At 37.4% G+C, this 23,135-nt stretch overlaps 1 protein-coding gene across 5 annotated transcripts in view; it reads right to left on the reverse strand.

Moving 5' to 3' along the window:
• The window catches only part of LOC143348048 (uncharacterized), a 271,690-nt gene that overhangs the window by 70,017 nt on the left and 178,538 nt on the right, over nucleotides 1–23,135 (reverse strand). For all 5 annotated transcript variants that reach the window (XR_013080699.1, XM_076777835.1, XM_076777832.1 and 2 more), the window contains one exon: nucleotides 2,278–2,422. Coding sequence is in view for 4 of the 5 variants with exons in the window: in XM_076777835.1 (XP_076633950.1) it covers nucleotides 2,278–2,422 (145 nt within the window). In the remaining variant the exon portion in view is untranslated. The remainder of the gene's footprint in view (nucleotides 1–2,277; nucleotides 2,423–23,135) is intronic.

Genomic DNA, 23,135 nt, shown 5'->3' on the forward strand with positions numbered 1-23,135 from the left:
ATCTTCTATGTTTATTTTGAAATTTACTTTGACGCTACATACCCAAAGAAGTTTCAGCAATTCCTATTGATCATACGACTAGTGTACGATAAAACTAGATTATAAATTGTTTATTTAATTGAAAATTAATTTAAATTTAAATACAAGATGTTTGCGTAATTACTAGCCAGTACTTTTTCTTAAATAAGTGTTTTCTCTAGAACTAACTATGGTATTGACTTGAAACGAAATTCGTTTTCAAGGGCGCTTTATCTTCTATCCAATGAAAATTAAAAATTTTTTTAACATAAATGAGAAGGATATCTTACGAATAAACATCAAAACACAAGTTTCTATACATATAATGCACAAATTGTAAGTACGTTGCCTTGTAAAAGAGAGAAAGAAAGACTGGTCATTTGACCGATCATGGTAGGAATGGGTATACATGAAGTGTTAAGTCATAGTAACCTAATGGAGAAAAACGCTGGCCACAATGATCACAGTAGAGGACGTCTGGAAATGGAAAATTCATGCAGGATCTTTCAGAGTGTCTTCAGAGATGGGAAAGTTGTTAGAAATGAAAAATATAAACATGACGATGATCGAACTCAGCTATATTTTATTCTTGAAATAATTAACGAGAAAATCAGCGGTTAGATGAATTGAGTCTTGTAATTGAGCAAACCTAAAGTACCATACAATTATTCCTACCTGGAAGCAATACCTTCCCTGATTTCGCATCCACATGATTGTGCAAATATTCCAATTCGGTTTCACTTTTCTTAATTAAATCATAACGACGATCGAAGTTAGCTATATTTGGTTCTCGAATTAATTAACGAGAAAATGAAATGACTAATGAAACGAGGCTTGAAATTGAGCAAATCTAAGGTATCAATTTAATTATTGCTACGTGGAAACAATACCTAACAATACGTTCTCCGACTTGGCATCCACATAACTGCGCAAATATGGCTTCCAATTTAGTTTCATTTTTCTCAATTAATAGATATAGAAACTGTAACATAAAATACATATATATGTTTTTGAGATAATGACAACTTGTAAAACATCAAAGTAAAGAAATATTATTGTAGATTTGCAGCAACAATCATAATTTTTACTAAAAACGAAACTGGTTTCAAATATTTTCTATACGAATTAATTAAGAAAAATGAAACACTTGCACAATCGCGTGAATGCAAAGTTGGACAGTTTTTGTTCATTGGGAAACACTCTGAAAGATCCTGCATGAAATTTTCATTTCCAAACTGTGCATTTTTTAACATCCTGAAATTAATCGAAATTAAAGGAAAACATGCAAAAATCGATAATCAAGCTTCAAAGTGTTGCCATTGTTTTAATTAGCGACTGTTTTTCTTTGCCCTGCCACCGGCTATAATCAAACTCATGTTGATTAAGAATTTTTCACGTTTTTACACTTCAAGCTAACAGAATAAACTATGACTGTGTTTGAGAGTATACATTGCCACCAATTTGAACTTTCATTCGCTCAAAGAATATTAAAACACCACCGAAACATGAGTAGATAAACCATATAAATTTGACATCATTTTATTAGGTCCCATAAGTTCGTGCCGTTCGACATTCTAAAATTAACGAGGATAAAATTTGTAATTGAATAGAGAACAAACAAAATATGTCAGTTCAGAGGATTTTTGAAATTTGAAACATATTAACACCAACAATTCACACAAATTCGAAGTTTGGAATCCACACTAGTTTACAGAACGAAATACTCTTAACTGTGCTTGAGCCTGATTGTACGAATATTTTTGCTAACAAATAATAAAACGGAACCTTATAAAAAATAAAATGCAACAATCTCTAAGCTTATTAATGAGTAGAAAATTTAAAAATGCCAACGTTTCAATGAAAAGCATTAAACTACATTTTAATAAAAAAATCAAACAAGTTTTGTAGCGACGATACAATGGCTTTCCCAAAAGAAAGGTAGGGAGTTATCGAGCGAGAAGAGGTTTATAAAATTCTATTACATGTTTAAAATATTGCTTTAAATTGTACTATAAAACTCGGTACGAACATATGGGACGATCTAATATAGTTTACTCGTTTAAAAAATTCCCCAAGTCCAGAAATACGTAGTGCAGATTAAAATACGCCCTTAAGTTGTTTAGGACAACCTGAAGAACGGCCGGGACTAAAGTCAGAAGTTTCGCGCGGATCTGATACAAGCGAATAAGATACGAGCGCAAGGTAGAACCAAAATAAAAAAAATACAGGAGAAATTATCGCGAGGACGAGAGTACTCACTAGGATCCTTGACTGCGGTGATAACGAGACGGAAGCCGTTTGCGTTGGTGCCCCAGGAGTCGGTGATGTATTTCAGTGTCACAAAGTTCGTGCGGGTATAAATCGCGCCCACGGTCTGCTTCGTGTTCCTGCAGGACAGGTCCGCCTGGAACACAAAAGAAACGGCACTCGTTGGATGCGAGGGTAACATGGAGAACAGTCTCGGCCGCCCGGTTTAGACGCCACCGAATGTGCTACCAGAGTAATAAACTAGCTTGTTGTCTCCGTATCCCTACGATCTGTGTAAACAATAACAACATTGCAACAGGATTGTTTGGATCGTGGCCCAACTCGACGCCCCATATGTTTTAAGGGGCCAAACCACTTTCGAGAATTTTTTGGACGTAACTACGAAACTTCTTCTGTGGAAAGTAGCAAAAAGTTTCGTCAAACCCTTACGTTGTAAAAAAATTTGCAAATATCACTTCTCGTTTTACCATTTTACGTGAGTCTCCCCCCCTTAAAGAACCTTGTTCAGTTACATATAATTTAGTCTGTTTTGATTATTTTCACTCCAAAAGAACTTTGAACGTACATAAAACATGAATAAATGTGTGTGTAAAATTTCGAAATTAAGGAACGTATAGTTTTTTTTATACGAAAATCCCTAAACAGCCTAAACAAGTGAAATTCTAGAATATCCTCTTCAAGGAAGCTTGTTCAATGACATATAATTCAGTCAATTTTGATTATTTTCACTTGTAAAAAATTCTGAACATTCCTAAAACATAAATGAATATGCATGTAAAAATTCGAAATTAAAAAATGTATACTTTTTCTAGTAAAAAATCCCCAAAAAGAGCAAACAAATTAAACTTTATAATAACCCCTTAAAGGAAACCGTTTTCAATGGCATATAATTCAGTCAATTTTGGTTATTTTCACTTGTAACAGATTATGAACATTCGTAAAATATAAATGAACATGTATGTAAAATTTCGAAATTAAGAAACGTATACTTTTTTTATAAAAAAATTCCTAAAACGACCAAACAAATGAAACTCTAGAATATCCTTTTAAGGAGAGAAGCCACTGTGACGACTGAAAATAAAGGCAATTTTCAAGAATTCTTTCGATGTAACTATGAAACTTTTTCTGATAAATGTTTAATGTTTTCGAAACTACATTTCTCGAACTACTTCTTGCAAAAATTTCATATAAAAATATTAATTATTACAGTCATAATGGGAACCAGCGTGAGAAGCCTCCAAATATTAATTATTCTTAAACTCCTAAACATTGAAAATAGATAAAAAAATTTCGATTTTTTGAATCCGTCACAGTGGTTTACCCCCTTAATGGCGTCAAAAGAAGCCTGCTTGGATTTAGTTGTGTTGCCATTTGTCGGATACGTACTAAAAATAAATAAATAGAATTAAATGTCTTTGATAAAATTCAATCATCGGTTTAATTTTAATTAATTTTCGCGAAAACACTCCACACCCCTGGGCGCAGAGTACGCGCCTTAATTTACCCGCGATACGTAACAAAACTTTAAGGAAATTTTATGCAAACAGAATTTCTAAAAGCACCTCATCTAGTCTAATCTGCATTTAACGTGTCAGAACAGAATTTCTTAAAGCGTTTCATAAACTAAGGTTTACAAAGTAAGAGGATAAGTACGCAGTTTCCTGCCATAACTTTCAACTTAAGTTAAAACAACGCGGACAGGGCTCATTATTGCCCAACACGAAATGTAAACGAACTTTCAGCTACGATCAAACTTCGAATTGCAAGTTTTATTAGAGAAAAATCAATTCCCGTTCTTTTCTTTCGCGTTTATCTCGAAACTGCATATTTCAAGCTGACTCCCACCTTGGAAACTATTGATTCGATTCGCCTGAAACATTCACAGGATATTCCTACGTATACTATTTAACTATACTATTAATATTTTTTGTTTCAGATCAGCCACTCAGCTTGAGTTGTTCGAAGATGAAAGTCAAAGTACAGATACGATTTTCTGAAGCGACCTTATTATCTTACCTTGTTACATTTAGTCATTTTAAGTTATTAATTTACTATTTTGAAACGCTCGTACCAATATAAATGAAAATAAATATGCAATAAGTAAAATTTTACGAGGAAGTTTCGAAGATAAACGCATTTAAAATTAATAACTCATTCATTCATGATCAGACATTATATTTTCGGTAACGAATTTTTTTCTCGAAACTGTGTAGGATTTGGGGGGTAAGTGTATTCACCAAAAATGATTGTAATTGACCCCCGCAACCAAAAATAATTTTTTCGTGGATGATTTGAAATTTTTAAATTTAATTTTTCAATTAATTATTCATTTTTAAATTAAAAAATTTCGAATCATTCTGAAAAAATTATTTTTACCTAGGGAATTCAATTAGAATCATCTTTGGTCATTAGACATACCCTCGAATTCCTACCCACTTTCGAGGAAAAAATTCGAGAGGGTGTGAAATTTTTTGACAAAATTGAAAAGTTTCAAATCGTTCTGGAAAAATTATTTTCGGTTGCGGGGGTCAATTATAATTATTTTCGGTGAATAGACATACTCCCGAAATCTTACCCACTTTCGAGAAAAAAATTCTTTACGGACGGAACTTTAAACGCAAATAACTTTTTAACGTAGCCTTCATCAACAAAATAGTATTCTTGATTTCCGTCTTATTTTGGCCTCCAGAATCTCCCAGGGTGGCCGAACACCCTGTATAATAAATCGTACGGTTGTAATTTCGTGAATGGATATACTTGATATATTGCAAGAGTCGAACGTTCAAATGAATTGGATCTTTTACCCCGTTCACAATAAAATTTCCCGCTGACTGATTGAAGATTCGGAATTATGACTGTGTTCAACCCCTCGTGAGAAACTAGCGCTCGAACAGTCGCTAGACCGAACGCCGGAAGCATTTAACGAGGTCGAGACATCGAAAAAAGAAATCTTGGGAAACGCCAGACAAACACTGGCCTTCGTCGATTAATTAACGAGGCGCAGAATTATCCTGCCACGTTGATCTCATTTGTTTCCCGCAAGACGTAATCCGTCCAACACTTGTTGCATCTTACTACTTAACGAGGAAACCCGGAAACAGACGACGCGGAAGTTGAAAAAGGGAGGGGGGAAAAAAAGGCGAATCGTTAGAGGCGGTCATCGATCGTTCTCGATCCGTGTGCTTCCGGGCCGTTGTTTCCCCGCGGCTTCGTTATCGCAAAATATTACACCGAGCCCGACGGACAGTAACTGTCTTCTTTCTGCCCCAATTAGCGTGAGTAAGAGCTTAAATACAGATAATCCATATTTAATTATGCCCCGTTGTTTTCAGCCCGGAACGACGACGGCCTCCGCGCGTCACGTAAACCGAAGTAATTAAAATCCGCGCGGCTGCACGCGTATGTTCGAAACGGTTTCCCGCGGCGCGGGCGTTAAAATTCAAGCTCGCGCCACGTTGAAACGGATTTTCACAGATAAAGTGATTTTAATTTGAGAATACTAAACAACCGCGATACCTGCTACGAATATCGTTAACGGTTTACCGCGTTCTGCCCGAAACGCCATTATTTCAGCTTTTTCGCATCGTTTCAAAAGAGTTTCTCTATTCCCAAATCCATCGAACGGGCTTTAGAAATATTTCAGAAACGTACTACATACAATATTGTTATTACTTTACGGGAAATCCATTACGTATTAGTAAAAATGTATGATACAGAAAAAAGTACCCGTGCAGTGATTAATTACGACTAAAATGCTGAATAATAATGTTTATTGAACAATATTTTTTAAACAAACGTGTTACATGTATTCTCCAAAGTCTGTAGAACTACAATAATAAATATTATGTAAATATCAAGAAAAATGAACGAAATGACAGAAATGAACGCTTAGTAAGCATTCGTACAGTTGCAGTTTATTACAACTATGATTCAAATTTTGTTGGGTAAATATAACGTAACTAGTTTCTGTAACAACATAACAAACGTTGTCTGGAATTGTAGCACAGGCATACAGAGCAAAGTTTACCATTAATGTAGCAACGTGGGTCGAAAAAGTAAGGGAACTACCGTAGACGAGCGAAAGATAATTATTAATTTGCATAACCAGTGCAAAAGTTTATCCGAAATATCGCGTATTGCAAACAAAAAAGATCTACGATGCAAAGAATCATCAAGAACGATTTGAAATTTTTTTTTCGCCGAAAAATTTAAGCATCTACCCCGCGTCGATTTTTCTTAAAAATTCGGTTTTGATTTTTAATAAATTTGTTTGACGCGCTACGGAAAAGTTGTTTAGCACTTTTTTGTAGGTATACAAGACCTCTACTTTCTCCCAAAATTTCAATAAGATATATTCACTATTATAGAAGTTACGACTGTTTGAAGATTGGACCATTTTTATGAGGTTTTTCTCAATTTACAGGGTTAAGGAACAATTTTTCTAATATTTTAAAAATTTCTACATTTTCTTCACTAAAATACGCGTTATTTGCTTTTTCAAACATTAAAATTCTTCAATCCGTTCAGGAGTTATGATATTTTAAAGATTCGCATGAAATTTCCAGGCTACATTTCTGGCCTCATTATATTTTCAGTAATGAATTTTTTTCTCAAAACTGGGGAGAATTTAGGAGGTATGTGTATTCACCAAAAATGATTGTAATTGACCCTCGCAACCGAAAATAATTTTTTCAGAATGATTTCAACTTCTTAATTTCGATGAAAAATTTCTGCACCTACCCCCTGTCGATTCTTCCTAAAAATTCGTTTTTGATTTTTAATAAATTTGTTCGATGCGCTATGGAAAAGTTGTTTAGTACTTTTTTCTAGGTATCCATGAGTTCTACTAACCCCAAAAATTTCACTGAAATATATTTACTATTGTAGGGGTTATGGTCGTTTGAAAATTGGACCATTTTTATAGGGGTTTTCTCACTTTACGGGGTTAAGGAACAACTTTTCTAACATTCTTGGAATTTCTACATATTCTTCACTAAAATACGCGTCGTTTGCATTTTGAAACATTAATATCCTCCAAATCATTTGGGAGTTATGATTTTTTAAAGGTACGCATGAAATTTCAGTGAAACATATCAATGGTATGGTCAGACATTATATTTTCAGTAATGAATTTTTTTCTCGAAAATGCGTAGGATTTCGGTGGTATGTCTATTGACTAAAAATGATTGTAATTGACCTCTGCAACCAAAAATAATTTTTTTAGAACGATTTGAAATTTTCCAATTTCGGTCAATATGGCAGTGATACTGGGTCACGAAAGTCGATAAAGTGTTAGGTCTACTCGTTTATCTCGTCTGTGATAAAAACTACTATCACGCACACGCAGAACTTTGAACGTTAATAACTTTTTAACGAAGCCTCGATGAAGAAATTGATATTCTTGATTTTCGTCTTATTTTGATCTCTAAACCCCCCATTAAAATTTTTCCATTGAGACTCCCAATATCTCATCGCCTAAGGTAGACTCTGCTAGGAGACCCTTTTCCTTTCCATCTCTTTCACAGGTCCCCCAAACTACTACATTAGTAAATAACATATAAGCTCGTCGTCTTTAAATGCTAATTTGCAAGTTCTGTCGAACAAATGTTCAATTCATACGAATCACGGTCCGCAGACACGTTTTCAAGAATCATCGCCGCAATTTAGAAGTAAAACCAGGCAAATTGCATCGTAATTAAACAGTTTCTACACGCTTCGAAGATTTGCAATTATAATTACATCCGCGATCGAATGGCGATCGCAGTGTCATTGAATATACATTTAGAAATTTAGTAAGCGCGCGGTTATTTTGCGTATTGGTCGATCCTGTCGCGCGTTTGCGTACCGTAGTTAGACGTACAACCGACCACGGGGGTAAAATTATCGTGGTCGGCCAACAGAGTCGTATTTCCCCACGGTTAATATCGCGATGCAGCGATTTAAAGTACCCAGCGAGATTAACGTTGTTCCGTACTCCTGTTTAATATCGAATCTAGGCGCAATTACTTTCCGTACGCGTTTCCCCGTCCTCTGATCAGGAGGGGATGGGGGGTTAAGCGTAAATTTAATCGCGAAACAAAGACCACGCCGGGGGCGTAGCGCTCGAATAATTCCACCGACCGCGACGAATGTCTGCGACGCGAGCAAAAAGTCTGACGCGCGGAGATAATCGTGCAAACGAGCAAAACGTTCCACGTGTGGCCGCGATCGTAAAACTTTTAGCAAATCGTCCGCAACTTCTTTTTTTTTTTTTTGCCCACCCTTTTCTTTCCCCGACCGTTGTCCATTGCACGGCAGAAACCATTTACAGCGAAACTGCTGGGAGCTTTGGAACTAACTAGGTACAACCCTGAATCAGATGCGCTAATGGAAGGGAAATGGAGAAACATTGTGTGCACATGTGCCCTTACGTTCGTACCCTTTTTTTTTTTTACTTGCCGTTTGTTTGAACTGATTATAGAAATTTATGGTTAACAAGCTTTTTAATAAAACTGAGTAACGTCGGTTCGGTTGCACGCGAGATTCAGCTTCGTCGCGCAGCTTCTGCGAGGACTGGGGTAGAAAAAATTTTAATTTCAACTTGTCGCGGAGAGGGCGACCCGTATTCTCGGTTAAAAATACTTCCGCGAGATAGCGGGCGGAGATTATTCCATAATTACTCCGGATGCCTAGATAGGAGAAGATATTTAATGAGCCTCGTACGCGCACGGCTATCGCGATATATAATAAAGAATATACGCGACATCGTTATGAAATTTCGCGTCACGGTGTAAATAAATAACGGGAAATTTGCGCGCGAGTCGAGTAACCGACGAGTCGGAGTTCTGATATTATTAGATTTATACGTTCTTTAATGGTAAGCAACACCGTCATCGCCCTAGAAGCAGTTGCTAATTACGAAAGTAATTAACGCTCACTATCTCTGATTCAGGGTACCTGAGCCTGAGGGCTACAATATTAGTAGAACTGTTGTGAAGTTTCGTGAAACAGACCCGGATACATATACACCCGCATAGATATTACGCTGTTATTACGAAACTGTCTGTAGAGGGTAGCCTCCTAAATATTTAACGTATTTGAAATGGTAAATCTATACAAGTTTAGTAAATAAATTAATTAAAATATGAAGGTAGAATTTTTTAGTCGTACTAAATAAATTCGTGATATACCGAACTCCTTTCACAAAAATCAACGAACGTTTCATCATCAAAATGTTAACACTAGATGTACCGTACAAAATATAGACGTAATATACAGAGTGTTTGGTCACCCCTGGGAAAAATTTTAATGGGAGATTCTAGAGGCCAAAATAAGACGAAAATCAAGAATATCAATTTCTTGACTTTTGTCAAAAAGTTACTAAAAAATTAAATTAAAAACTTTCAAATTATTCTGGAAAAATTATTTTCGGTTGCGGGGGTCAATTACAATCATTTTTGGTAAACAAACGTATCCTCGAAATCCTACGCATTTTCGAGAAAAAAATTCGAGTAGATTCTGAAATATTTAGACGAAGTTAAAAAATTTCAAATCGTTCTAAAAAAATTATTTTTGACTAGGAGGGTTAATTACAATCATTTTTTGTCATTAGACATACCCACGTAATCCTGCGCACTTTCTAAAAAAAAATTCTTTACCGAAACTACAATGTCTGACTCTGACATTCCGATGCCCCTGAAATTTTAAAAAATTTCAAATCATTCTGGAAAAATTATTTTCGGTTGCAGGGGTCGATTACAATCATTTTTAGTGAATAGACATACCCCCAAAATCCTACACACTTTCGAAAATAAAATTCCTTACCGAAAATTTAATTTGGGGCTAGAAATGCTTTCCTACAATTACATGCGAATGTTTAAAATGTCATAACTCCTGAACGGATTGGAGGATTTTAATGTTTCAAAATGCAAACGACGCGTATTTTAATCAAGAATATGTAGAAATTCCAAAAATATTCGAAAAGTCGCTCCTTAACCCTGTAAATTGAAAAAAAAACCCACAAAAATGGTCCAATCTACAAACAGCCATAACTCCTATAATAGTGAATGTATCTTATTGAAATTTTGGAAGGAATTAGAGTTCCTGTATACCTACAAAAAAGTGCTAAACAACTTTTTCGTAGCGTGTCAAACAAATTTATTAAAAATCGAAAACGAATTTTTAAGAAAAATCAACAAGGGGGTAGGCTGCTGAAATTTTTTGGCAAAAATAAAATTTTCAAATCGTTCTGTAAAAATTATTCTCGGTCACGGGGGCAATTATAATCGTTTTTGATGAATAGATATACCCCCGAAATCCTGCGCGTTTTCGAGAAAAAAATTCAGTACGAGTGGAACTTTAAACGTTAATAACTTTTTAACGAAGCCTCCATCAACAAATTGGTATTCTTGATTTTCGTCTTATTTTGACCTCTAAAATCTCCCATTAAAACTTTTCCCAAGGGTGGCTGAACACCCTGTATAGTACTCGAATTTTTAATGAGTCAAATTGGCTCAGTCCGTTAATCTAACGTTAATAACAGTATTTTTGGGGGAAATTCTTTGGTATACATATAAAACACATTAGTGATAATAAAATTTAAACTAAAATATTGTATATAAATTACTGTTCTTGTTATTAAAGAAATTTACTCGTTTATTTTGTATCCGATCCTGGTAAAACCTCATCCAGGATTCAAATCTCGACAGAAGGAAAACAATCAAGAGAGGAAACCACATTTAAGTTGTTATAAGAAGAGAAGATAAGATCGAGTGTTAGTATCGTGTTAAATTGATATAAGCGGAAATGATAATGTAGAAATAAAGGAGATTAGGTAGATTATAGTCACCCATTAGAATTAGGTAAATTTTCGCAGTGAAGGAGTTAAGGGAGGAATGATATTTCATCTGCAGTGATCACGATTAAAAATATATTCGTGTAACGCGAGTATCGATTATCAATTTACAGCGTGTTAAGGCCGCTGCGTTCGATATCCCAGGAATGCTTATCAAGTAGTCTTGTAAATTACGCGCATTAAATTTCATCGAAATCGATAAGCTTAATTTCATCGGTGTAACGACGATATTATAGTTACGGGGGGACGAAGGTTTATATCGGACGGCTCGTTCATCAAATTACGCGAAACGATGCAAAAACATCGTGTAACGACGTTTGCGTATCGTTACAAAACCCGTTACAAATTGCGGCGTTCATACGGTTGACTCTAACAAACGCAGTCGCGACAAAACTTAAAATTATTGCTGCCCGTTTGCCGCAGAAAATATGCAACCGGCGCTGTACGTATCTCGAATTTATCGCTTTCAATCCTGAAGGTTTTATTCCATTTGGAACGTTCCCGGGTCCTACCGTGAATCCTCTCCAAAGTAATTTAAAAGCGATTCAACGGCAACCGTACTGCAAATGAATCAACAATATTTTTCGCATCCAGAAAATCTATATGAAAAAATTTCGATTCGATCGTTACGTTGCAATATCAACGAGGGGTTTCCTACTTCTATTATACATTTGTATATTAATGGCATTTGTAAAGTATTCAAACACAGTACATTCTTACTATCTACAATCAGCAAAGCATTCAAGTAATTCAGAATTACTTTAACAGTGTTCAGGAATGGTGCTCGTTGAATAAATTCTCCCTCGATCTAGATAAGTGTCGCATTGTTAGATTTCGTAATGAGAAACATAATCTAGTTTATAATTGGTATTTCACTAACCACGTTTAATCACGTTAAAAACTTCCGTATTACTTTCTCAGGGCGACGGATTGATTTCAAATAAACACCTACGATTTCACGAGTATTTAAAAGTATTGCATTTACGGGCAAAATGTACATTAGTTTACAATTATACTACGACGCGACGCGTGACATTGCACATGGGTTTCGAGACGCGGCAAGAAATGCGTGATTGGTCCAGAGATGCCAGAAAGGCACCGAAGGTGCTCTCTCACACTATGTCAGATCACGCGTATGTGAGCTCGTGGAGTTTCAGAAACCCGACAAAGGCAAAATGATGCATGCCCTCTTTCTCGATTCTCCGAAGTTGCCCAAAGTAAGTTCGGACCGACTCGTGGGAGTCGAGAGAGAAAGGCTCACACTTCCCTTCTCGCTCTTGAACAACTAATATCCGACCTCCCGTCAACAGGTCTCCACTGGCCTCTGCAGACCGCTGCTGACCACTCCTGGAATTTCTGACAACGTATAACGATTACTACTGACGTCTGCCAGCCTCCGCTAGCCTCTGCTGACCGCTGCTGATCACTCCTGTTACGTCTGACAACGTATAACGATTACGACTGGTTACTGTTAGCCCCTCCCAGCCTCTGCTGGCCCCTGCTGACCACCGCTTATATTTCTGACAACGTATAACGATTACTACTGACTTCTGCCTGCCTCTGCTCGTCTCTGCTGACCGCTGCTGACCACCTCTGATGCTTTTGACAACATATAACGCTTACTACTTGCTACTATTCGCCCCTGGTGATCTCTGCTTGTCAATGCTGACCTTTGCTGACCACCGTATATATTTCTGGCAACGTACAACGATTACTACGACTCCTGCCTTCCTCTGTTGACCTCTGCCAGCGTCTCCTGGCTTAAGCTGGCCTCTGCGAACATCTTCCGACGTCAGCTGACCATTGCTGACCACTGCTGACCGTTGCAGACAACTTGTGACATGATATAATATAATATAATATGTTTATATGTATTAAAGTTTTGTATAATGTAAATCTGTGGCAATAAATGATATAAATTTAAAGAATTCGATGTGTTTTCATCATTTTTTACCTTTCTTTCCCTCTCCAAATCATTCCCTTAATTATAAGACCTTCACAAACGCTCGATCGACTCTCCGTATCTTTAAAAATTTTCTAAGTTCCCCGGAAAGATTTCAAATCTCCCGCCGCCAGAAATTTCTAGGAATTCCTGGAAATGACGTCATTTCTAAGAATTCCTGAAAATTCTCGGAATCCCTGAAACTTCTCGGAATCCCTGAAATTTCTCGGAATCCCTGAAATTTCTCGGAAGTTTCAGGCAGCAGCAAAAATTCCGGCCTGAATTTTTCGACAAAAATTTTAAAGAGCCCTCCCTGTGAAATCTTTCCCGGGAACTTTGCAATTTTTCTGGACGAACATCGCAGCCCGCCTTCCATCTTTCCTGGCAGCCCCGTCAACCGCCAGGTGTCTCGTGCTAGCTGTGGGACTTTGAAATTTTTCCGCCAAGTGTTTGTTGCCTCCTGCCAGCCGTGGAACTTAGAAATTTTTCTGGAAGATCGTCGCTGGCCCCTTCTCCTCTCTCCTGGTAGTCGCCATCCGCCATTGTTGTTGTCTCCTGCCAGCCGTGGAACTTAGAAAATTTTCGGGAAGGAACATCCCGAAAATTTTGCAGCGACCCCCCCCCCCCCCCACTGGGTGGAAGACCGCCAGCCAGACCTGGCCGGACTCCCACCCACCTCCCCTCCAGGGGAGGACCAGCTCCTGCCGGCTCCGCTGCTGCTGGAGATGTTGCTGCTAGGAAGGCATGTCATGAAATGGCCCATTTAGAGTTGGGTTAACGAGTGTATATATAGAAACGAAGGCTCGAGCGAGCGCTTGTGAGAAAGCCCAGGCGGCGGCAGATTTGAAATCTTTCCGCGGAACTTTGAAAATTTTTGCCTCTGGCAGCTAATACGCGGAGCTGCCGTTTACCTATCGACCATAGCTATGGCGCTGACGGTTTCAGGTCCATTTTAGACTTGAAAATTTTTATTTCTGGCAGCTAGTACGGGAGCTGACGTTTACTGAATGAATGAATAAGTATCTCTAATCGACCATAGGTCAGGCGCTGACGGTTTTATGTCCATTTTAGACTTTGTTATCAGGAGGGGATGGTAGGGGAAGAGATGGCAGGTATCTTATAACTAAGGGAATGATTTCGAGAGGAAAGGAAACGTAGAAATGATGAGAACACATAGCATTCTTTGAAATTATATCATTTATTGCCATAGATTTACATTATACAAAACTTTAATACATATAAACATATTATATTATATTATATCATGTCACAAGTTGTCAGCAACGGTCAGCAGTGATCAGCAATGGTCAGCTGACGTCGGGAGATGTTGGCAGAGGCCAGCTTAAGCCAGGAGACGCTGGCAGAGGTCAACAGAGGAAGGCAGGAGTTGTAGTAATCGTTGTACGTTGCCAGAAATATATACGGTGGTCAGCAAAGGCCAGCAGTGACAAGCAGAGATCACCAGGGGTGAATAGTAGCAAATAGTAAGCGTTATATGTTGTCAGAAGCATCAGAGGTGGTCAGCAGCGGTCAGCAGAGACGAGCAGAGGCATGTAGTGGCAAGCAGAGATCAGCAGGGGTGAATAGTAACATGTAGTAATTGTTATATGATGTCAGAAGCGTTAAGTGGTCAGCAGTGTTCAGCAGAGACCAGCAAAGGCATGCACAGGCAAGCAGAAACCTGCAAAGGCAAGCAGAGACTTGTAGGGGCATGCAGTAGTAAGTATTAATCGTTATGCATTGTCAGAAATACCTGCAGTGGTCAGTAGCGTTCGACAGAGGCCAGGAAAGTTCAGCGGAGACAAGCACACGCTGACAGAGATCAGCAAAGACCAACAGAGGTTAGCAGAAGTCAGTAGTAATCGTTATAGGTTGTCAGAAATATAAACGGTGGTCAGCAGTGGTCAGCAGCGGTCAGCCGAGGCCAGCTTAGGCTAGGGGACGCTGGCAGAGGTTAGTAGAGGAAGGCAGGAGTCGTAGTAATCGTTGTACGTTGCCAGAAATATAAGCGGTGGTCAGCAGAGGCCAGCAGAGGCCAGCAGTGGCAAGTAGAGATCACCAGGGGCGAATAGTAGCAAATAGTAAGCGTTATATGTTGTCAGAAGCATCAGAGGTGGTCAGCAGCGATCAACAGAGACGAACAGAGGCATGCAGTGGCAAGCAGAGATCAGCAGAGGCGAACAGTAGCATGTAGTAATTGTTATACGATGTCAGAAGCATCAGGAGTGGTCAGCAGTGTTCAGCAGAGGCCAGCAAAGGCATGCACAGGCAAGCAGAAACCTGCAAAGCCAAGCAGAGACTTGTAGGGGCATGCAGTAGTAAGTATTAATCGTTATACATTGTCAGAAATACCTGCAGTGGTCAGTAGCGTTCGGCAGAGGCCAGGAAAGTTCAGCAGAGACAAGCACACGCTGACAGAGATCAGCAAAGGCCAACAGAGGTTAGCAGAAGTCAGTAGTAATCGTTATAGGTTGTCAGAAATATAAGCGATGGTCAGCAGAGTCCAGCAGAGGCAAGCAGTAATCAGGAGCAGTCAGTAACAATCGCTGTATGGTGTCAAAAATTGTCGGGAGTTCTGTACTTTTGTCAGCACTGGTCATCAGAGGTCATCAGAGGCAAATAGAAACTAGGAGTAATTTGCAGAGTTCAGTAATGAACTCTAGGAAAGGCAAGTAAAAATACCTGGGCAGTCGAGATTCCGAATCGTATGCCGTAGATGGAAGGTCGGATTTCAGTTGTTAAGAGCGAGAAGGCAAATGTGAGCCTTTCTCTCTCGACTCCCACGAGGGGGTCCGAAATTACTTCGGGCAGCTTCGGAATAATCGAGAAAGAGGGCATGTGTCAGTTTGCCTTTATCGACTTTCCGAAACTCTACGAGCTCACGTACGCGTGATCTGGCATCTCTGGATTGGTCCAGTGGAGCGGGAACGTAACCAATGGGAGCACAGCGCCAATACCGCGAGTTTTAAATACTGTCTAACATACTTTCTATTGTAACTTATCTTTCAAAGTATATTATAAAAAAATTATTTCACGTAGTCTCTGCTTTCCTTTAATAACATATGGAAGCATCTGTATGCATGAGTTGATATTCTCAGATATATCCTTAGTCATTGATTGTGAACAGTTATAATATGAAAAGAATTCTTGTCGTTTATCGCAATATAAACTGTAATAATTACTAGCAATCATGAAATTAGTATTAATAAACTTCGAGTCACTATTATAGCACAATTTCAATACAATCATATACAGGGTGTTCGGCCACCCCTGGGAAAAATTTTAATAGGGTATTCTAGAGGCCATAATAAGACGAAAATCAAGAATGCCAATTTGTTGATGGAGGCTTCGTTAAAAAGTTATTAACAATTAAATTCAACAATTTCAAATCGTCCTAGAAAAATTATTTTCGGTTGCGGGGGTCAATTACAATCATTTTTTGTCATTTCACATACCCCCAAAATCCTACCCACTTTCTAGAAAAAAATTCGAGAAGGTGTGAAATTTTTCGACGAAATTAAAATATTTCAAATCGTTCTGAAAAAAATATTGTTAGCTGTGGGGGTCAATTACAATCATTTTTGGTGAATAGACTACCCCCAAAATCCTACTCAGTTTCGAGAAAAAAATTCCTGGCCAGAAATGTCTGCCCGAATTTTCATGCGAATCTTTAAAACGTCATAACTTCTGAATAGATTGGACGATTTTAATGTTTAAAAAAGCAAACTACGCGTATTTTGGCGGAGAATATGTACAAATCGCAAAAATATTCGAAAAGCTGGTCCTTGATCCCGCAAAATGAGAAAAACCCCATAAAAATGGTCCAATTTTCAAACAGCCATAATTCCCACAATTGTGAATATATTTCAATGAAACTTTTTTCTGAAGTAGAGCTCATGGGTACCTACAAAAAAGTATTAGACAACTTTTCTGTAGAGCATCAAACAAATTTATGAAAAATGAAAAACAAATTTTTAAGAAAAATCGACAAGGGGTAGGTGCCTAAATTTTTCGACGAAAAAAAAAATTTTTAATTAATTCTAAAAAAATTATTTTCGGTTGCGGGGGTCAATTACAATCATTTTTGGTGAATAGACATACCCCCGAAATCCTACTCAGTTTCGAGAAAAAAATTCGAGAATGTGTGAAATTTTTCGACGAAATTAAAATATTTCAAATCGTTCTGAAAAAATATTGTTAGCTGTGGGGGTCAATTACAATCATTTTTGGTGAATAGACGTACCCCCGAAATCCTACTCAGTTTCGAGAAAAAAATTCAGTACGGGCGGAACTTTAAACGTTAATAACTTTGTAACAAAGCTTCCATCAACAAATTGGTATTCTTGATTTTCGTCTTATTTTGACCTCTAGAATCCCTCATTAAAATTTTTCCCAGGGGTGGCCGAACACCCTGTATGTTATTTACAAATATCAGTATTAAATGAGAGAACGAGTTATTTTTAGCCACGTTGACAAGTCTAGCATTAGTTTGAGCAAGGATAGCTCGTCGCAAAAAATGCTTGTCGTTTATTGCAATATAAATTATAATAATAACTAGCAATCGTGAAATGAGTATCAATGAGCCTCGAGCCGCTATTATAACACAATTTCAATACAATAGCATATGTTATTTGCATAGAGTAACACATTTTAAGTAAATGACAAAACGAGTTATTTTTAGCCACGTTGACAGATCTAGCGTTAGTTTGGGCAAGGGTAGCTATTCTTCGAACAGCTCGGATTGACGGGAAAAAGTGTCACGGACTAATCGATCGAAATCGACGGGGGGATACGCTATGCAAGCATTTCCAATTGGCCGCAGAACTATCGTCACGTTTCGACGCGATTAAACGGGGGCTGCTGATGCTGTTGGTGAACACGGGTTAGCTCAATTTGCGATTGCATTATTGCAAACCGATCGTCGCGTAGCGCAGACTCGCGCTGCAGTCACGTCGTACTTGATCTAAACGGTCTATTTGCAAGGCACAAACTGTACATTCCGGCGTATTAGGAGTACGCGGCGCTGGATGGCCAGTGGTTTAATAATGTGGCCGCAATTGGGCCGCATGTCATTGCACCGGCACCTGTCAACTACCTCCTCGCGCATCATCGATCACGCGGAATCAACCATTAAGCACGCGCGTCCACGCTTATCGAACTCTGCCCGAAATCTTCGGGGAGCCAGGAAATCGAGGGCTGACGAATTGCGCCCCTTGTCGCATCAGAACTTCTGGCTACGATGAATTAGTGCGTCGACTAATTGCGCTCTCTGTGAACGTAACATCTGCCCGGGGACAGAGTCGGTACTCGTCAGAAACGAACGCGAACGATGTTACAGGAAACAACCATTTTTACGACAATCCAAACGACAATTTACGGACGTTTTCATTCCCATACTCTGCCTCTTTATTTCTACAAATATTAATCCCTTGCACTCCACAGCTCGTTCAAGTTTCATTTACAATAACACAAATTGAATTTAAAAAATATACGAATAAAATTTTAATTATATGTGTTTATACATATTTTGTGAGAAAAAGAATATTTTTTGATTTTTAAAAGTTGTGTTATTAATTTTAACGCGGATTAATTTTATAATTGACTGTAAGTCGCATTCCTGCCAATATTTTTCGATATTCCTGCTGTCGCGTTACAGTGCAGCATTTAACGCTGAACTTCAAGGATATTCACGACGATGAAACAATTTATGCGGAGCACGAAACAGGGGAATATAGGCCATTTCCGGAACGTGCCTTAGATAAGAGTTTTGCTAGAGAAAACTTGAAGTCACGCCAACATGACGGTCTCTGTTAAAATTGGACATCGACAACGATGTTTGCTACCGTGGAGCCGCTTGGAATTGCTCGGCATAAATTCTTTATTACGCGCGATGAATATTTACTAAGATCGTTTAGAGCGCACAGACGCGATCAAACATAATTTTAATCATTTCGAAATAACATTAACAGTACGTATATAAATTAAGTGAACGAAAGGTACTGAGATCGACAAATAAAAATTTTAGTAGAAATATTTTAGAATATTTTTGAAGGGACATATATTTCGAATCTAATTAAATACCATCCAACAGAATTCATCGAACATACGAATAAATAAAATACGATAAATAAAAATTTTAGTAGAAATGTTTTAGAATATTATTGAAGGGACATATATTTCGAATCTAATTAACTACCAACCAACAGAATTCATCGAACATACGAATAAATAAAATACGATAAATAAAAATTTTAGTAGAAATGTTTCAGAATATTCTTGAAGGGGCATATACAGGGTGTTCGGCCATCTCTGAGAAAAATTTTAATGAGAAATTCTAGAGGCCAAAATAAGACGAAAATCAAGAATACCAATTTGTTGATGGAGGTTTCGTCAAAAAGTTATTAACAATTAAATTAAAAAATTTCAAATCGTCTTGGAAAAATTGTTTTTAGTTGCAGGGGTCAATTGCAAGCATTTTTGGTCAACAGACATATCCCCGAAATCCTACTCAGTTTCGAGAAAAAAATTTCTTACCGAAAATATAATTTCTGGCCAGAAATGTCTGCCCGAATTTTCAGGCGAATCTTTAAAACGTCATAACTTCTGAACGGATTGGACGATTTTAATGTTTAAAAAAGCAAACTACGCGTATTTTTGTGTAGAATATGTAGAAATTCTAAAAATATTCGAAAAGTTGGTCCTTGACCCCGCAAAATGAGAAAAACCCCATAAAAATGGTCCAATTTTCAAACAGCCACAACTCCTACAATTGTGAATATATTTCAATGAAACTTTTTTCTAAAGTAGAGCTCATGGGTACCTACAAAAAAGTATTAGACAACTTTTCTGTAGGACGTCAAACGAAATTATTAAAAATCAAAAACGAATTTTTAAGGAAAATCGACAGGGGGTAGAGGGGTGCCTAAATTTTTCGGCGAAATTGAAATGTTTCAAATCATTCTGGAAAAATTATTTTCGGTTACGGGGGTCAATTACAATAATTTTTGGTGAATAGACCTACCCCCGAAATCCTACTCCTTTTCTAGAAAAAAATTCAGTACGGGCGGAACTTTAAACGTTAATAACTTTTTAACGAAGCCTCCATCAACAAATTAGTATTTTTGATTTTCGTCTTATTTTGGCCTCTAGAATCTCCCATTAAAATTTTTCCCAGGGGTGGCCGAACATCCTGTATATTTCGAATCTAATTAAATACCATCCAACAGAATTCATCGAATAAATAAAATACGATAAATAAAAATTTTAGTAGAAATGTTTCAGAATATTATTGATGGAACATATATTTCGAATCTAATTAAATACCATTCAACAGAATTCATCGAACATACGAAATTGTTATTTAAGAAGCCCCGTTCGTTTTAATTTACGAAGGCCAGGCGCACCGTAGGGAATGACGGATACGATAATTAATAAAAATCGCGAGTAAGCAAAAACAAGGGCTCGGGTTGTTCGTCGACGCAGCTTAAAATGCCGCGTACGCGATGGCTGGATGTCGCGAAACCCTTTAATCGTTTTCCTTTGACAACTTTTCCGCGGTTTCATCTGCCGCACAAGGATCTTTCGAGTATTTCGCGAGCAAATTAAATTTTCCATATTCGGCGGCAAGCTTTACAGCCGCGGCTGTAAGTACTTTCGCCGTAAGATTAATTTTTCAAATTGAAAGCCGCCTGTCTGGAAGCTACGAAACCAGCCCGAAAACTCCCGTAATTAATACCTTTGTTCTGAACAGCCCTCGATGCATACCTCCAATTACGGTAATGTCATTCTCATCTGCTAATGAAGCGAATCATTCGCGTATTATCTAGATTGCCTTTCCCATTATTTATTGCTTACACGCGGGGATCCTAATACTTGTTACAGTAATTTAAATCACTGGTGGATTAATTAATAGTCATTTAATTGGACGCGGAAATAACACGACCTCGCTGATAATAGGCGTCGCGAACGTATTTTATCATTTTTACGCGTGCTTTAGTATGCAATTTAATTTTAATTAACTGATTGCAACCTCGAACCAAATTTGTCAGAGAAATCGTATATTTATATGCAGCAAAAAGTATATACATAAAATGTTATTAGAATTGAGAAAGAAACTTTGGAGAGGGTCTCTAATTTAGGTTTGTGTATATAGTCGAATTTAAAAACGATGAATCAAAATTGTAAAGAACAAAAGGATAGATTTCCAATAGCCATCGTAGAAGAAACACCAAGTTTAACTAAATCCAAGAATTATCTCCAAGATGTCTCTCTGAAAATTATTTTACTTCTTTCCATTTTACGATACAGTTGCAACTTTGATTTTACCAGATCGTTCGAAAAATTTGTCTTAATAATCAACAGCAAACTCGCATTAATCACTTCGACTAATGTCGCTCGATTATTAATAAACAATTTACGACTTCCTTCGATAACAATGGCGCAGACCTTGAAGCAGAAACGTGCATCGTTTCCCTGAAACGAACCCGATAAAACGAAAAGTTTTTTTACAGCCGGTAAACGCCAGGAGCTGCTGTTCGACATTGGCGAAGAGCCTGAAACTTTTGTTGAAAATTTTCGTTCGGAATCAGAATAGCGATCTCGATGTTACGAGCAGCTTTATCGCAAAGTACGATATCGTTCCTTCAATTGCCGACCTCTAACGTCTAATTGCAACGTTACTTGCGCCGTGCAATATTCTCGATGGTCCTCGATGTTTCTTGCTGCTGGAACTTTCGTTCGTTCCGCCAAAGATTTCTCTATGGGCGATCCTTCATCCTCAGTCTCTGATTTTCAAGGTACCTTTGACACTGCTTTCAACTTTCAGCGATTTTCTTAGTCCCGGAACGACGGTTTTCCGAAACTTTTACACGGTTGGTAAACAATTTTATATTATTAAATATACTCAACACTGTAAGTATACTCAAACATTCATAGAAGCTACTATTTTAATTAATTCGCTAGCAAATGAATACACAACAAAGCTCGAACTTTTTATCATTAAAATTTTTTCAAAAATCAGGTTACAATTTATAATTAAATTATAGATCTCGATATCAATTCTATTTTAGAATATATTGTCTGTACTTCAACTGTACAAATATTATATTTTTACACGTATAATAAATAAATATTCGCTTAAATTGTATAAATGTCTGCACGTCGGTGGGCAAAATTTTAGTTTTAGTTTTAGTACGTTTTCATTGGGTGCATAGACACTTTGTACACAGCTCTGTAACACCATTTTTCAATTTATACATTTTTTAGAACACTTTCTATTTCTTTATATTTCTCGTTTGCATTCATCTCCATTCTTCCCTTTTTCCTTATTTTTGGAGATTTTTTGTTTCTCAGTCTATTTTTATCTTACAGACAAAATTTTAAATAATTTCAAACAAGTTCTCGGATTCAATTATCTAACCGAAAATAACAGGATCGTAAGACGTTTCGGCCTCCAAATTTTGCGCCTTCCTCTGGCAACTTGTCTCATTCATGTGTGTCAAGGATAACTTGTTACTCTCGTTGGGTCACGGAATATTTAAAACCTCTTTCTGGTTTCACGAAACGTCGATATCGAATGTTTAAGTAACTATTAAATTCATTCTATTCTCAAAAATTGGAATTACAAATAGACAGTGTGTCGATAAGAACCCCACCTCGTTCATTTATGGAAATTATTCGATAAATGACAGAATAGCAATAGTTGAAAATTTACGGTCCGATCCTGAATTAAATTTAAAGTTATGGATTTAAATCTAAACGTCTTGAAAATTCGAACGTGTGTAGGTGAAATTTTGCAAGTTAATTTGCACGCAGCAGAATTCTACATGCAAATACAGAAAAACCACTTTGAGCGTCGGTTAGTTTCTTCTGCTTCCCCAGCACGTGCATTCCTTTGGAAACGTTTTCCAGGGAAAAATAAAAAAAAGCACGGTTTACTTTGAATATTAAGATTAACTTTGAAACTACTTTGTCCTGCCACCGGGACCAGTCTGAACGTACGAACGTGTACAGTCTGACTCTTCGGAAGAGATTTAAAAATTTTATAGCGAAGTATCCCAGAAAAAAGTATGAAGA

Source organism: Colletes latitarsis, chromosome 11 (genome assembly GCF_051014445.1).
Source record: "Colletes latitarsis isolate SP2378_abdomen chromosome 11, iyColLati1, whole genome shotgun sequence".
Classification (NCBI taxonomy): Eukaryota; Metazoa; Arthropoda; class Insecta; order Hymenoptera; family Colletidae; genus Colletes; species Colletes latitarsis.